The 16,701-nt window shown below is 46.9% G+C and overlaps 1 protein-coding gene across 1 annotated transcript in view; it reads left to right on the top strand.

Moving 5' to 3' along the window:
• The window catches only part of LOC116848221 (discoidin domain-containing receptor 2-like), a 254,478-nt gene that overhangs the window by 107,395 nt on the left and 130,382 nt on the right, over positions 1–16,701 (top strand). The window contains exon 2 of the mRNA XM_032824095.1: positions 9,522–9,706. Within this exon, the coding sequence (XP_032679986.1) occupies positions 9,601–9,706 (106 nt within the window). The 5' untranslated portion in view covers positions 9,522–9,600. The remainder of the gene's footprint in view (positions 1–9,521; positions 9,707–16,701) is intronic.

Below are 16,701 nucleotides of genomic sequence, written 5' to 3'. Positions count from 1 at the left end.
TCTCTCTCTCTCTCTCTCTCTCTCTCTCTCTCTCTCTCTCTTTCTTTGTTTTTGTCTCGAACGACGGGAACGGATCTACATCTCGGACGGCCTCGGACCTCTTCTTGCTATCGAGTCACTCGGCATCGTGCGAACACGACACGTCGGTATCGAGGAATTATGTAACGCGCGCCCTTGCGCGAGTCGCGTGCGATCGTGTGTTACCTGACCCTAAAAAATAATTCATCCCTTCTCGACAGAGGACAGATGATCAATCTCGTTGAAATTACAGTCCTTCTCGGCAGCCAATCTTATCTCTTAGTTATCCTGACTGAAGAAAGTACTGATAGCTATTTTATTGCTACTCGTCTACTTTTACATAATTGAAATAATTTTGAATTTTTCAGGTGAGATGAAACGAATGCATTTTCATGTCGTAATAATTTTATAAAACAATGTAGGCAAAGGACTTGTAGATCAAAAGGGACGTGTACATTGTTTCATAAAATTACAATGATAATAAAAACACGAGCATTTCATTTTGCTAGAAAAATTTGACATTTCTTACTGTACAACCCGATATTATTATTATTAACGGTGTAACAGAGCTGATTAAGGAATCAGTTATCGCGACTATACAATTAGTTCATCCTGCAATCATAGTCACAAATATCATGCACCTTCCTCGCACCGCGGTGAGCTTTTCGCGATGCCATCCGCAGTGATATATACGAGGAACATCGCAACGCGGATGTGTATTTCCTTTCGTGCAAGCATAAGACCGTGTCGTAACATCAGAATGTGCGCAACTCAAGAGCCAAGGTGCTAACGTCGCGCGAAATTTCATATTTCCATGTTTGACGTGTGTATATGTCTGCGCGGCAGCCACAATGGGCGCGGACGGCGCGGAAGATTTGCGGAACAACGGCCTAGCCATGGTATTTTCATAAACAAAAATCACTCTCACGAGGATCGCGTGTAGAGGACGATGCGAAGGAACGACGAAGGAGAAATCGAGAGAGATAGAGAGAGAAAAGACGGGAAGTAGTGTCGGTGAAAACCCACGAAGGGTCTTCTCCCGACGCTCGACGGCGAACATCTTCGAGCTCTTTCCCAGGAGTACTCGAGGGACATCGAGTAGTCCTACGTTAGAACAACGACGTCGCACAAATCAATGCCTTGAATATCCACTTCTAACGACGGCTGAACGCTTGACCGCGTCGTCCCGCCTTACAACGTCCTCGCGTGAAACGTACCCGCCTCCGATTATAGAATATTTTTCTTACCGACGCGTCTCTTTCTCCTTCTCTCTCCTCTGACACGGGTAAATTTATATTATATGCACATGTACGCTGAGAGAAAAAATGTCTAAAAAAATAAACGATATTTATTCGGTGGGTATTAATAATGTGTTGACTCAAAACAAGATTCTTTTATTTAAATAGAAATAAACAGTTACTTTCGAAACCGAGGTTTCAAAAAAATGTATATTTTCCCCACGCCTTGCTAACAGATTGTCTGAAATGTGCTATTAAACAATTTGCGGCCTCCAACAAAATTTACTATATTCCCCAGCAAGGTAAACCATACTGATAATCTATTTTTGCACTTCTAGGAACACAGTAAGAATGAGAAGTACTTTTAGCTTCACTATTCCATTCAATATCTATTTGATATTCTGAAGCCTATAATACAACCAATTTTGATACTAAAGAAAGTGAAATTTTGGACAATATCAGTCAAAGTAGGAGTAAATTGCATCGTTAGAATCAATTAGAATTAAACCTATTTTGCTAATTTAGCTCCTACTGCGTCATAGAATTTTAACACAGAGTCAAAATTTCGACTCAGAGACGCGCTTATTATTATCGCGGTCAGGAAACTGTTGGTGGCCCTGATATTACGAGTGCTCTCATTACCCGCGACGAACAAAACATCCCGCGCGCGATATTACACGTCGTGTATTACGCATTGTAGTGTCTAACCGTCGGAATATCATCTTGGACGCGGGCAAAATGCCCAGCCACGTTCTATCTGTCTGTCTATCCTTTCTCTTCTTCCAGCACCCTCTTTCTCTCTTTCTCTCAACGGGCCGCGTTTGCGATCAGTAAAATCCCTCCTTTCGTCAGCATTGTTACGGAAAATCAGCCTGCATTTTTCACGAGTCGACGGACAATAGGAAGGGAATGTGCCGGGGCGTCCGCCAGCACTACCTCCCCCTTCCTCTTTCTTTCTCTCCCTCTCCCATTGTGATTTTTCCGTCCGCCCCGTTTCTTTCGCGAGAGACCTTCGTCCATTTGTTCGCGGATCGGAGTTTGCGGCTGTTTCGCGCAGCCGTCCGAGAACGCTACAGGTACCATCACCGCCGCCGTTCGCAGTTTCTGATAAATGGAAAGTCGACCGGCCGATGTACACGCGCCGCCATAAATTCGAAGGAGAGCGGAGGAGCAGCAAGTGCTCTCCTCGAGTAAAGCCCCCGTGTAATTCCACGCGCTGTCTTATACCCTTCCGCCCGCTCGCCGTCCGTCCGTCTGTCGATGAGGAGCGATAAAGAAAGGTTTCTTGCGCTGCTCCGCCGAGTTCCTCGCCGGGGTTCCTAATTGACTCCGTCGAAGCGGCGAACAATGGAGGGAAATTAAATATTCCGCGCGCGAGGAGTTTGCAGCTCAGCGCGGTTAGGACGTCTCTTGAGGTCTCGAGATGAAATAAAAATAACGCACTGTCTCGGTAGGAGGACGCGGCGCGCGGATTTTTGGCGCTGCTCAACGCTCGCGCTCAATGTATTATTTTCCACGGAAATTGGAACAGCTGCGCGAATCTCCGGTCGTTCCCTCGTGCTAAAAACTTCCAGACGAGATGGCGGGGTAAATTTTAATTTTGCGATGCGCGATACACTCGCTCGGGAAAAAAATAAGAGATAAAATGCCCCGCGGTCAATCGTGTTGGTACATAGTTTTTTCCTCATCTCTCTCTCCCTCTCTCTCTCTCTCTCTCTCTCTCTCTCTCTCTCGCGTTTGTTTCTAAACTTTTCGCGCGCGGCGAAGAGTACGCGAAATCCCAAGAATGGATCTGAGTCAGCGACGCGTGCCTCCAAGCGGAATACGAGGATCACGGCGGAGATCAATCCGTAAATTCGCTCGCGTCTTGCCCCGCGCGAAAAGTCTTCCCATCTCCCCGGATTCGCGCGCGGTTTTACGCATCCGACGCTCTCGGAGCATGGAGATCACGTCGCGGACGGAAACGACTTCGTCAGTCGTGTGTACTTAAATCGGAGACGAAAAAATGTCTCGTTATAACAGAGACAACGCGATTCTCGACGGCCTCTCACTTCTTTGCTATGTTTCCAACGAAATTTATTACGTTCTTTAACGTTCTTTACACGTTTTTTCAAGGCAGACCTTATTGATGATATATTTCTGCATTATTAGAAACACAGTAAAATTGAGAGGAATTTACATGGAAAATAAACTACAATACTCTACTACTACAACTACAATACTATACTGTCACATTATTAGTGATAACAACGTTACATACATATTTCTACTACTTTTGTTCGAACAAGCAAAAAATGCAGTGAAATACAGGAATAAAAATATAAGAATATTGAAAAGAATCTTCAAAGGCGAAAAGTATTCAAAGCATTTAGAGTATTAAGAAATCTAAGAAGAAAAATATTAAAAAGAAAATATTTAGAATATGAAGACTTTGAAGAAGGAAAAAATACAAGAGCAATAAACATAATTTCAATGTAATTGCTCATTTTTCCACTCGATACGCGATCCCACCGACCGATAGCAAGCGACGCCGCTACTTCTACCATTCGTATGTACCATTAACCGTATAACAACCGAATAAATAAAACGCCACGAGAAAGAGAGCTCGGTGGACTCGGTTGCGTTGGCAAAGGCTCGCCGCCGAGCGAGCGTTCGTTCGTTCGTTCGTACTCGGCTCGTTATAATCTTTCGATTCATCTGTCTCGAAGACGGGCATCTCCTCTACCTATCTGGAGGCTGCTCTCCCCCGGAATCCGTATAAACAGCCGGCATTTTCTCGTCGACGAAATGGAGAAGCGAGGAGACGATCGGTCCCATGATTTCACGAGCGTGTTCACCTCGCCCACGCCTCGCGCCCGATGGATCTTCCGAAGGCTCTTTACGGATAATTAACTGACATTAACGTCCCTACGGCCGTGGTCGGGCGTGGTTGCGCCCTCGCGGTTAGCTCGTAATTCCTCTGGCCCGGCGCGCGTGTATGTGTGTTTTTACGACTGATAAGGATCGCTTTTCCAACGACGATACCGTCGTCTTCGTCGTTCCGCCGTTGTTCCACCGGTTATCGTCCCGGACAACGAGCCGACAGAGAGGCAGGGAGGAAGCGAGGGAGGGAGAGAGAGATAGAGGATTACTAAACTCATTGGCTTCGTTTTGTTTCACGGAGGACTTCGCCTCCGCGTCGTCTGACATCGTCTTGGTCTCCTTGGCTTCCGCGCAATTAAGGTCAACTCGACAATTTGTCGGGAGCGATTTCTTTCGCGGGCGAAAGAAGAAAGGCCGAAGAACGCAGCCGCCGTCGCGAAATCCGCGTCTGTTATTTAGCGGCTGACACGCGTCACGGTAAAGGCAACGCCGCTTTGCGCGCTAATTGAGTAACGCAGCCGCTATTTATGTCGGTCTTGCGCGCGCGATGGGTTATTTTAATCGCCGTGCGTCCCGCTCCGCGGCTTACGGAATTCCATCTTTTCTCCCCGCGACCGTTTCATCTTTTACACCGACTCTCACGCGCACACGGGCACATAAATAATGTCGAATTAATTCCGGATAATTACGGAAACCGTGGTGCGTTCGGGAGAAACTCCGGGAATGCATATCGGAAACTGAATTAATGACCGCCCAACGATAAGAGACATTCCCATTACGGCGTCCCGCTTCTCCGTCAATGTCGTTCCGAGAGAGCGACGAGCCACCACGGAATCGAAGTCCCCGCGAAAACCGACGAGATCGAGATCGGAGCTCGTGTTCCGTACGCGTGGTGAGCGCGGAACATGCCTTCCCGATTCTCAAGCCACAGCAACGTCGGGGAAAACCGGGTCAGCCAGAGGTTACGTTGGTCATGCGTTTCAATTATATTTGTCGTGAAAGAAAGAGAACGAGAGAAGTTATTCGCAAAATTTCTTTTATAAGATAGCAAAACTTCCTCTTTGTAAGAAACATAATGTATGTATGTGAGTATAATTTTATTTAATATAACTATAAATATGTAATTTTTTTAAATATTTCATAATTATGAATGTAGCAAAATTCTATGCACACGATAATTATAATAAAACAAGTTTCTACTGAAATATAGGAAAAGCATCTGTCTTCTAAAAGGAAGAGTACGCGATCCTTTTTCTCCCATTGTTTCTTCCACAATTTCGTTTATTGCACAGACGAAATATTGTAGCAAAAATTACAACAAAATTGTACTCAAACAATCATAAATGGTGGGCTTTTTATTTTTTATTTTAGAAATAAAAACCAAAAATTCTTTTATAATTACACGAATATTTTTTTATTGTACTAGGTAAAACTAATATTAGATAAAACGTAAAATTTACTCTTTAGCCACAATTTCAGTTTATATTGCGACTTATATTACAATTTCAGTATAGTCCAGAGCTTTACAAAAAGCATTGTAAAAAATATATAATTTCCACTTCAATTTCAATTTTATGGACATAACTTGCCAACTAGTCCCAGTCGTCCCTATTCATGAGTCTCACATAAGAAAAACAAAATTCCGAGTTACAAAAACTTATTTAACGTTTATTAAATGGAAAAAAACGTTTATTACATGTGCTTGGATGAAGCAAATTTCTGGTAAAATATGAACGGACTCGAAATTCCGGTTGAAGTAACCAGAATTTCGTTCAAGCTAGCAAGATTTCCGGTTAACTTGAACGGAATTCTTGATAACTTTTACGGGAATTTTCTGGTTCGTTCATGGCCTCACCAGAAATTGACCCGACCAAACATTTTTCCCGCGTATATACGCCCAAAATCAAGCCCGGGATCATTCGCTATACAAGTCGACGCGTGTGGCGCGTTTTTCTCGCGGCCAGAAATCCGCAAAGTCTCGTTGCGGCTGATAAAACGCACCTCTGCCCACGCGTAGGCGCCGTCCGCCGCGATTCGCATCCTACGTGGGCCACGTGGCCGCCACACGGACCGTGTCTGCAACACGCGCGTGTATTAATCTGCATAAACTCATTCCTATGCAAACGAAGAGATTCGAAACGTGGAACCAGGATACCGCGGCTTACATCGCGGCTCAAACCGGCTGCCGCGCGACTACGCGAATGTATAAACGCGCATAAGCGCGTATCTCGCGGGGTTACGATATGCCGATCGCATCAACGGAGAATCCCGCGCCTCCTCTGGTTTAACCGCGTCGACGGCGCAATAATCGGCCGGGATTTCGCGTAGATGACGTTGGCCGGCCAACGAAAAGGACAACGGCGACGCGAATAGGACCTGCCTGGAAACGATCGCGATAATCTGTCCCCCGCGTCGTCCTGCTGGTCCCCGGCGAGATGAAAAGAAAACAATCGATGAATAATTTTGCGGCCGCCGCACGAAGTGCTGCTTACTCCGAGCTGCCGCCGTCGCAGCGGGAGGAGAGAAGGTGAGGACGTGGGGGAATTGATTTCGACGGAGCGTATCGCGGACGTTAAGTCCCTCATGAATACAATGAGAAGATAAAGCTTTTATGGCGGCTCGACGTATAAACGATACTGTTTTCCGATAATTTCTAATTTAACACTCGCCGCTTAGGGAGATTAAATGTTTGCGCGCGAGAGGCGAGAAGGTGTGGAGGAGACGACGGTGTTGTTACCGTGTAGCCTCGGCCACCGCGACGTTTAATTAAATATCGCGACAACTTACGATTTCGCGTTCACCGCCGGTGTTTAATAATCCTGCGCCGTCCGTTCGCGCGCGCGCGCGCGCCAACGAGCTTCTCTCTCCTCCATCGATCAGTCCCGCGACCGGATCTCGTGTCCATGTCGTGTTTTAATCGTCGAGATCGTTCTCGTCGTCGTGTTACAGCAAGCGCTACACTCTTGCGTGTGTGCGCTCGGACACGCGAGGCGACGATAAAAACGCCGCTCTCGCTCGCCGAGCGAAACACGAAAAGCGTCCCGGCGTAATTCAATTATCCGTCTCTCGTAACGAGAGGGAGAGAGAAGGAAAGGGGAAGAGAGAAAAAAGAGGGAGCGAGAGAGAGTTAATTTCCACGCGCGAGAAATAGCCAGAACGACTCGTTTACCTCATAAATATTCTAGCGCTCGATTATGGAAAATCAACTCGCCGACACGATCATCGCCGATACGTCGTGAGGATGTCGCGATGCATCGTGTATACCTGCGCCTCGCCGCGGACTCAAATAAGACCTGCAACGATGAGTGGCCCTACACGACCCAAGCGGCAGCTGCTGCTACGGAGCAGAGGAGGAGGATTTCGCGAGCGCGCGAAATGCTCTTACCTATCTAACCCAACTACACCTCTACCCTAGCTACCTATCGGGGTTCCTCTTGAACGACCGAGAAGAGAGCAAGGGGCGACGTGACGCGACGCGACATGAGGAACAGATTTTACAGCGCCTCGCGACTATAAGCTGCCGCATGTATGTTTAATGCCGAGCATGCGAGAGGCCTACGACCGAGAAAGCGACTTCTTACTACCGTTCTCGCCATTATTTATTCACCGTCTGTGCAATTACCGGCGGGTGCTCCATCAAAGTCGAGACACGGGGAATCGCACCTTCCTCGCGGCTGCATCAAGAGAGAGAGAGAGAGAGAGAGAGAGAGAGAGAGAGAGAGAGAGAGAGGGAGGTGGGAGGGGGAAGAATGCGGCGCGGAGTGAGCTTATACACGCTCGTCTGACGTGTACTGGAGAGTTCGCGTAAACTGAGAAAGAGAGAGAGAAAGGAACGCACTCTCTGTTGACTGATCAATCGGCTGATCGATCTGGTGGGCTGAGAATGAGTCGTTGATCGTTGTTCTCGGTCGCTTCGATTCTGGTCGCGAGCTACGCGTTCACGTAGAGATTCGCGATTCGAGTCTAAGTCGTCGGGGCGTCTTTACTCTCTCGGGGCGTCTTTACGTAAAGCTTGACACGCGCCGCATTCCCGCTCTTCTTGTTCGTTCCCGGGAACGTTGTATGACGTGCACCGCGGCGTGCGAGTCTAACTGCGCCCTTCGGCTTGCCACGGGAAGGAAACGCTCCTGCCACACGTGCACCGCGTAATCGGCTAAACGAGCGTTACAGGCAGACGCGGGGAAGAGACGTGAGTGCCGCTGTCGTTCGCGAGATCCGCACTGTTCTCTGTGAAGTTTCAATCTGGCGAGCTCTTCTTCGAATCGGAGGAATTATTAATTCCACTGCGACGTGAAACTCGACGCTCGTAATAATGTTACCTTGAGTATTTTTCCTTTGACACAATGAGATATCACGAAAGAGAAAAAGTGAGCGGCCGAGCTCTCATAAGTTTTTAGTCCTTTGTAGTATTTGAAATCTTAAATTATTTTTTGATAAAATTGTAGCTACTGGTGAGTAAATTAAAGATATACAAGTATCAAAGTGATGCGTATCATCATTTAGGAGAAAATATGGCCCAAAAAGATACATATTGTCAAAATAAAATAGTATCGTTAGGATTTTTACAGGATATGGGATTAGAGAAAGGGATTGTAGACAAGATTATAAATATTAATTTTATCAAAAAATAATTTAAGATTTCAAATGTCGCAAAATGGTGTTAAATATGGCCACATCCTTTGCAAAATTTATAGCAAAATTTATAGCAAATTAAAAAAAATTGAGTTAGATACTCATAATATCGTCATTTTAAGTATCTTTTTGTCTGATAATTAAATCGTGAGAAAAAAATGGGAAAGAGAGAGATAGAATTGCAACAAAATTTACGGCAGAATTACCTTCTGCGAAATGGCAATTTGGCGAGCCTCCATCAATTCGGGGAAAATTATAAATTCAGGATTTCACGCTGATGAAACTCGATACTAACGACATGGTCTTAATTATTTTCCATTTGACCACTAAATACATACTCTCGCGAGAGGGAGATAGGAGAGAGAGAGAGAGAGAGAGAGAGAGAGAGAGAGAGAGAGAGAGAGAGAGAGACAGAGGGAAACGCGCAGCGAAATTCACGCCAGAAACATCTTCACGCTGACAACGTCACTCACGCATAACGGCATCTCGCGAATCACAACTCTGGCATACACGGAGCGCGATACCAGCGGCGGCTGCTAAAGCCAACGTCCTTAACATTCAGGCTTGACATTCCACCGCGACACTGCGCGCATCATTTCACCGCCAGGACGGCGGATTCGTACCTCCGGAGGGCGAGATAGACAGAGACAAAAAGCGAAAGAGAACACGGCCGACGAAACGAACTCGCTTTGTCGACCGCCTGTTCCGTCGCGTCGACGACGACGACAATCGCCGAGCATGACATAACGATTGCACCTCTTTTTGTTTCAGGTTGACGAGGCAGAAATGGCACGGCGGGAGTCGCGGTGAGGAAAGGGCGAGGGTGAAGCCCTCGCAGGAAAAGGGAGCTATGGTGAAAAGCTTGGATTTCCTCGCCAGAAGGGCGCCACCTGCCGTCCATCACCTCTTCGTCGTTCTGCTCGCTCTCACCCCCGCTTACCACGGCGTGGACCTCTGTAAGTGGCTCTCCTAAGGTCTCTAATCCGCAGGCCTCACGGCACACCCGATCGCGTACTAGTCGACGACGTCGTCGTCCTCATGGAACTTTGTGGCTATAGCCTTCTTCTTGATACGTCCCCGTCCGCGCGCCCAGGTTGTCGCGTTTATAAGTTATTAAACGACGCGGAGGTCGCGCGACTACTCCGGAACTTAGTCCGCCGCAGTCGACGAACTTTCGATCCGGGATCGGCTTTCACCAGTGGTCATTAGGTGTCTTGTGTCTAGCTGAAGACGTCGCATCGCGTCACGTTGCACACGCTCGACGCTGTCTCGTAAATAACACCGGTCACGCGTGCACGAAGCGAAACACGTCGGAACGCAAGGAGAGAATTTTGACGAGCACCGAGAGGAGCAGCAATTTGTACATCGCGCGCGTTACCCTTTTTCGATCTCGACACATTGTTGCCTGACTGATGTAAAAGGAATGGGACAAAAATAGCTACAATTCTAGTTAGATCACACTATTTTTTCTCAGTGTATTCTCCTCAACACGATAGATAAATCTTACCGACAATCTGCTGCTGCACCATCAGAAACACGAATTTATAATAAAAGAAAAAAATAATACTTTCTGCGTATGCAGTGAAATAATTGTTTATTCAAGTAACCGGGGAAAAATAATTTTTGTAGTAAATAATATTTTTACGATAAAATGAGAATAACTTCATATGTGCATATTCCTACTCTATATTTTTGTTATAAAAAATACGTATAGTTGACGCCGAGAGTGCCTTTAATTTACCATGAGATCAATCATTCTCTCTTCTCGCAGAACACCGCAGTGAGAGCAGCGTGCGCGATATCGTGACGTCTCGAGTCGATCAATTTAGCCCGGATTACCGGGATCTTTGATCGACGTGGCGGTTGGTTCGAGTGTACGCGCGCTTCAACGAAAAAGCACGGCGGTATAAATCAGCGAGGTGGGTTGAGGGAGGGTTGTGCTACCGCAGCGCAGGAAATCCCGCCACCGAGGCGAAGCCGCGGCGTATTCGCGTCTTATCATCTTATTAATGATAAGTAATCGCCGTCGGTGGCGAGAGGAGAGGGTCGGCTTAATAGAAATAGATTTTCACCGGCGAAAAATCGCGTCGTAATCGCGGATAACGGCGCGCGCGCGCACTCAATAATTGCGTCACGCCGCCCCGAGCGCCGGCGGACACATCCTCAGCGATTTCCTCCCTCCGTCTGTAATTTATCTTGGCGCCAATAGCCCGCGAGAGTAATCGATGGTGTTTTTCCCCGAGTGCTGTAACGGCGGGAGAGCGACTCTTGCCGGACATCCGCCCTCGAAGGGGGTGGCTGCGTAGCGGTGGATTCTCCACTTTCTTTCTCTCTCTCTCTCTCTATCTATCTACCCATTTATCTATCTATCTCTCACACTACTTACTGCGAGACGTCTCGCCCGTCGTCAGACGTCTCAGGGATTAACGGAGGGTGTCGCGTTTAGGAACCCTCATTCGCTATCGATTTACGAGCTGTGATATCTCACAGTGGCTCACTCGTTAGGCCGTACGCGCCAACAAAGGAAACAGACTTCCTTTCTCTCTCTCTTTCTCTTCCTCTTTGCAAGCCCAGCGAAATGTTCTCGAATTTTATCGAGAATAAGGGAGAGACCTCGGTCATGAGGGGAAGGAAGAGGGTAGCCGTGAGAATTCCTGCGAGGGTGCGCGATACGCGCGACATATATATCGCCGCGGACCTTCATTAATAATAATAGCTACTTGCACAGGCCATGTTGGTCCGCCAACGACCTCGATCGGCATTTCCTCCCTTTGTTGGCCGCGACTTTCCTACTATTGATTCGAATCGCTTCTCTCTCTCTCTTTCTCTCGGCCTCTCGCCGAATTCGAGGACATATATTAGCGACGGAATCGCGGGCCGTATCGGGGTGACCTTCATTAATAATAATAGCGAGTCCGCCATCGTCGTTGGTCGGGGCGGCGATCTCGAGAGCAGCCTCCTCCTCGCTCGCATTCTCGTGCACGACTTTCTCACTATCGATCGTCCCGCTCGCGCGCTCCTCCGCGGAATCCGAAGACATATATTAGTGGCGGTCATCGCGATATATCGGGGGTGCCTTCATTAATAATAACGACCAGTGCGCGGCCGCCGATCGGCGTTTCCTCCCTTTGTCGAGTCGAGACTTTCCTGCCATTGATTCTAATCGGCCGGCAATGCAGCCAGCCCGAGGAAGTCGGACATATATTAGAGCACTGGAATCGCGATATAACGAGGAGAGCTCCGTTAATAATAGCGGCGATTAATCCCGCCCGGTCGCGCTTCGCCATGCTGCCCTGGTGCGACTTTTCCACCTCGCGCTGGTGCGATCGATCTGTATCGCGACCGCGAGTTCAACGAGATTGCAATGTTAAAACGACTGCGAGAACGCGTAATGTGCACAGAAATATTTTCCAAATTTTGCTCATTGTTTCTGAACGCCTTTTTCTCTCTTTCTCTGCAAATTCGCGATTTACAGAGCCCGTAATCGCGAGTTGTCATTAAGGGGAGGAACACTATAGATCGGAAATGATAGTCGGAAATGAAGAGGTTCTTTATAAACTTCTTTCACGTGCCATTTATTGGCGCCAACTGTACAGTCTACAAATATTTTTATTTCTACAAAAAATCTAAATAATTTTTAAAGTTTTATATAAAAGAGCAGTAAATTGCTTTATTGATAATGCTTATCATTTTTTTTTTTAAATTCGTAAAAAACTTCTTCATTTTAGGCCGTCTATATAGTATCCCTATAATTGCCAATTGCGAATTTGGAAATGCTTGTTACAGCATCGGATAAATAAAGCAACAAAAGAACAACTAAAAGTGTTCCTTGAATGTTGATGAAATTTACGCATATATTAAAATAGTACTGGCTACCGATATATTTTAGTTTGACAGTTTTCACAATTTTCCTATTTGGTTGTATAGAATTGCAAATGCTTTTACACAGAAAAAGTACAAATGTCAATGGAAAGAGAGACCAAAAATATTATATCAAAACCAAAGAATTTTTGTTATTTTCGATGCAATATGTAGCGTCTTTTCATGCATCGACATTGATACTTTTACTGTACGTAAAAGCATTCAATGCAACAAAATAGAAAAATAGCGCAAACTACGAAAATTATGTCGGTATCCAGCATTCCCCTTAATAGTTATTACTTGAAACTCGTTTCAAGTGAGATATTCGGATTTAAAGTTAATTCAGAGTTAGATGAGAAGATGAGAAATTTCTCAGTTGAGTCGCGGATTTAACTCTGAATAAAAATCTGAGTATCTCACATGAGACAAGTACCAAGTGACAGCTGTTAATAATGAGCCTTAGATTGCAGAGCAGCTGAAAGTAAGAGACACATATTTTCTCTTGTACATGCTATCGCGCATGTTAAGGAGTTCAATTGACAAATGTTATACGGTACTCAACAGACCTCAAACATTTGATTTCTTCAGGAATGTCATTTGAGTGTTGAAAAGATACGTGGGAAAGTTCCTTCGAAAAGTTGCCTCAAGCGCGCGGAGAAACACGTGTCAAGGAACACGCGTATCTCTCTTCTAACTGCTGCACGATACATGCGAAGCCCATCAGAAACGTCCGGGCACGTGTTTCCTCGCAAGTTGAGGAACAAAATCTAAATTGAATCCGCGAGAAGCGATTACGTTCTCTCGCGGAATGTCGCGCGCGTCAAGATCGAATTTATTCCGCGATCCCGCACCATCGAACGCGCCCGACATCGATACACCCCGTATGAGCCGCGTGTGTCGCGAGCAAATTGCAAGCGTTACAACCCTTAAGCTACGCGACAGATCCGACGGCTTGCTGCGGAGCTTCCATTCGGCAGCGACAATAAAGTATGTTGGATTAAAACGTAAGACCAAAATACACATTTCACCCTCGGGAACCGGGCGGCCGGGGGAGCCGCGGAATTACGCGAGATGAGGAAGGAAAGGGGAGGTGGCGGTCGGTGAGTTGGTCGGTCGGTCGGTCGGTCGGTCGGTCGGTCTCGCTCGTGTCGGAGGAAGAACATTGCAAACTTTCGCCGGTATTAATGGCCACCACCTGCATGCTTGCTGGCCGTTCCGTTCCGCGCTGGCTTAGCGCGGATTCCTTCCGTTATGCTCCCCGGGCACAAAGCTGCGCGACCCTCCGCGCCCACCCCCTCGCCCCTTTCACCCCACGACTCCGCTCTGGCTAGCTCGCTGCACCTGCACTCGATATCCGGGCATTAGGCATTATCGTCGTCGTCGGCTGCGTTGCGTTGTTGTGCCCGCCGCGCCGTCGGACTTACCCAGGCTACTTCAAATTTTAGCAGTTTCCGTGCCGCTTAATGGTATCGTATAATACCCCCTCGCTCCACCGACCTATTCTCGGCCATCTATTCTGTCGCGTAAACCGTAATCGATGGCCGCATCTCTCTCTAGACGAGGCGCGCGCATTTCGGCGCGGTGTCCGACGAAGCGGCTGATCGGGTCGTCGTGTTGTGAATTAGTTACGCCTCGATACGCGTTCCTTTGTCGAATTACAAGGACGCGACGTGTATCGTAAACCTGCACGCGCGCGCGTGGCTCTATGAACTGGCGCAGCTTTGATTGTAATACGTCGACAGTGGGCATCCGGCCCGTTGGAGTGAACGGCCGATTCGCTCGCTCGTCCGCTCGTGGCCGATAGACAATCGGCGTCTTTGTTCCGCGGTTTCCGCGGGAAACAAAGGCTCGATAACGCGTGGGCGGCTAATGGCGCCTTCAAAGAAAAAGAAAGCGAGAGATACGGAGAGAGGCGCGGAATGTCGCGATTGTTCAGCTATTACGCCGGGATAGTCGCGCCACGTGCGTTGCTGAATTTTCGTCGGGGTAATTCCTAGGAGATTCTCCCAACTATATTTCTCGTCGTGATACTGCAACATTAATCTGCGGAAAATGATTAAGCATGTCTGAACTGAAATGGAACCGTCACTAAGTCAGTCAAAAATTTCAACACGCAATTTGCGATTTTTCAAGAAATTTTATGTCCATTCGACTAATGATGAACGTATCCATTGAGCTGGAGTATTGCGTAAACGTGCGAATTTTCAAGCAATAACCTGAGTCGAAATTTTGGCCCTATGTTGAACCTTGAATTCTACAACGCAGTAGGAGCTGAGTTAGCAAAGTAGGTTTAATTCCAATAATACATTTTACTCCTATTTCAGCTCTGATGATCCGAAATTTCTCTTTTCACTTCCTTCAGCGTCAAAATAAGTATTGAGTGAAATATTGAATGAAATAGTGAGGCTGAAAGTAGAATTTAAACTTCGACTTGAGTTAAATGAAATCAAAAGAGATTGATGTAGGTTTCAGAGTATCAAAATAGACGTTGAATGGAATATTGAAAGCAAAGCTGAAAGTAGGATGAAAATTTCGATTCGGGAACGTTTCTTGACGAGACACGTGCGCCGCGAAATTTTCGTCGAAGCAATGCCTAGAACATTCTCTCGGCTATATTGCTCGACACAATACTGAGCAGCAACTCGCGCTGTACACCTAATGACACCGCCGTGACGTGGCCGCGTATAAATGTGAACATACGTCATACTTGTTTCGAACTTTATTGCATGAGCGAACGACGACGACGACGACGACGACGACGACGACGGGTCACGCGGGAACGCCTCTCGAAAATTCCCGAGAGGGGCCGGCCAGAAAATGATAATGTATGCAAAGTAGACGGTATCGTTTCTCCGATGGCCCTTAACCCTGTCATTGGTGGCCAGCGCTCGTCGACGAGGCTACGCGGGGACGCCGATCGCGAGATTGCCTCGTCGGATATTAAATCTTCGCGAGATTAAGCGCTTCACGAGCCTCATTAATGAACGCGTGGTCCCGTAAAGTCCGGCGAGAGCGCGCCCCTAAGAACACCCTGCGAATTTATCAATCGATACAATCGGCGGCGATCGGAAGAGAAATCGCGCGTTGGCGTCTCGATTCGCGGTCTCTCTGTGTTGAAAAGACAATCTGATAAAGGGAACCAAGTCTTAAAATCCTGCAGTCACGTTAAATGGCATAAAAATCGAGTCAGATCGACAATCTGACGTAGGAGGTCGAAGTGCAAAATGTATCCAACGGTAACAGTTTAACGGAACTGCAAGTTGTATGTATGACACAAGTGGTTTTTCAACTGCCCAAAGATTGATCAAACTGCATGATTCGAGTAACCCTGCCTCTGATGGAAGGTTAATTGAATCAGACAACAAATACGACTAACAATACGTCGGCTTAGCTTTATAATCGCCTCTTTCAGCTATTCTCACACAAAGAGGTGATCAAGACAGTCCAAGAAGTTTGCTGAACAAATTCGGGACCAGAAATTGAGTTTGTCTCATTCGATTCTATATACTCAACTGGGACTCTTTTTTTTTGTTAATATTGTCTACAAATATATTTTTCTATATAACTCAAGTTTTCTTTAAATCTTTTTTTTTTATTAAAGAGGAAGACTTCACATCGCGTTGTCAGACGAACACGGTCCACGTTGAGATCGGTATTACGCGCGATAAATATTCCGCGGGTCTATCTCACGAGGATACTACATTCCGTTGCCGGTGGCCGCGGCGGCGATACTCCGCAGTCCTCGGCAACGGTCGGTTCTGGTCCGCGAGGCAGCCACGACAGCGACAGCATCTGTGTTCACCTATGAAACAATTAGATCGCCCCGCGAGATACGGAAAACGTCGAGGCGCGGTCCCTGCACGCCGCTCCGGTGCAGGTAACCTACCTAGGAGCGTCCTCGCGGCGCCTGTAACCTCCAACCGCATGACAGGCAGCCGTACACGCCGAGAGAGCGTAAGGCGGCTATCGCACGAATTCATCTCGGTTGGCTGCTTATTTAGCCGTTTATGATCCGGCCGTGATGCACGCCAATATATATATATATATATATATATATATATATATATATATATATATATATATATATATA

The sequence above is a fragment of the Odontomachus brunneus genome, unplaced genomic scaffold, assembly GCF_010583005.1.
Source record: "Odontomachus brunneus isolate Ranch 3 - 2012 unplaced genomic scaffold, Obru_v1 Obru_scaffold_091, whole genome shotgun sequence".
Classification (NCBI taxonomy): domain Eukaryota; kingdom Metazoa; phylum Arthropoda; class Insecta; order Hymenoptera; family Formicidae; genus Odontomachus; species Odontomachus brunneus.
Note: the sequence above shows the minus strand (reverse complement) of the source record. Positions and strands in the feature narration are given on the sequence as shown.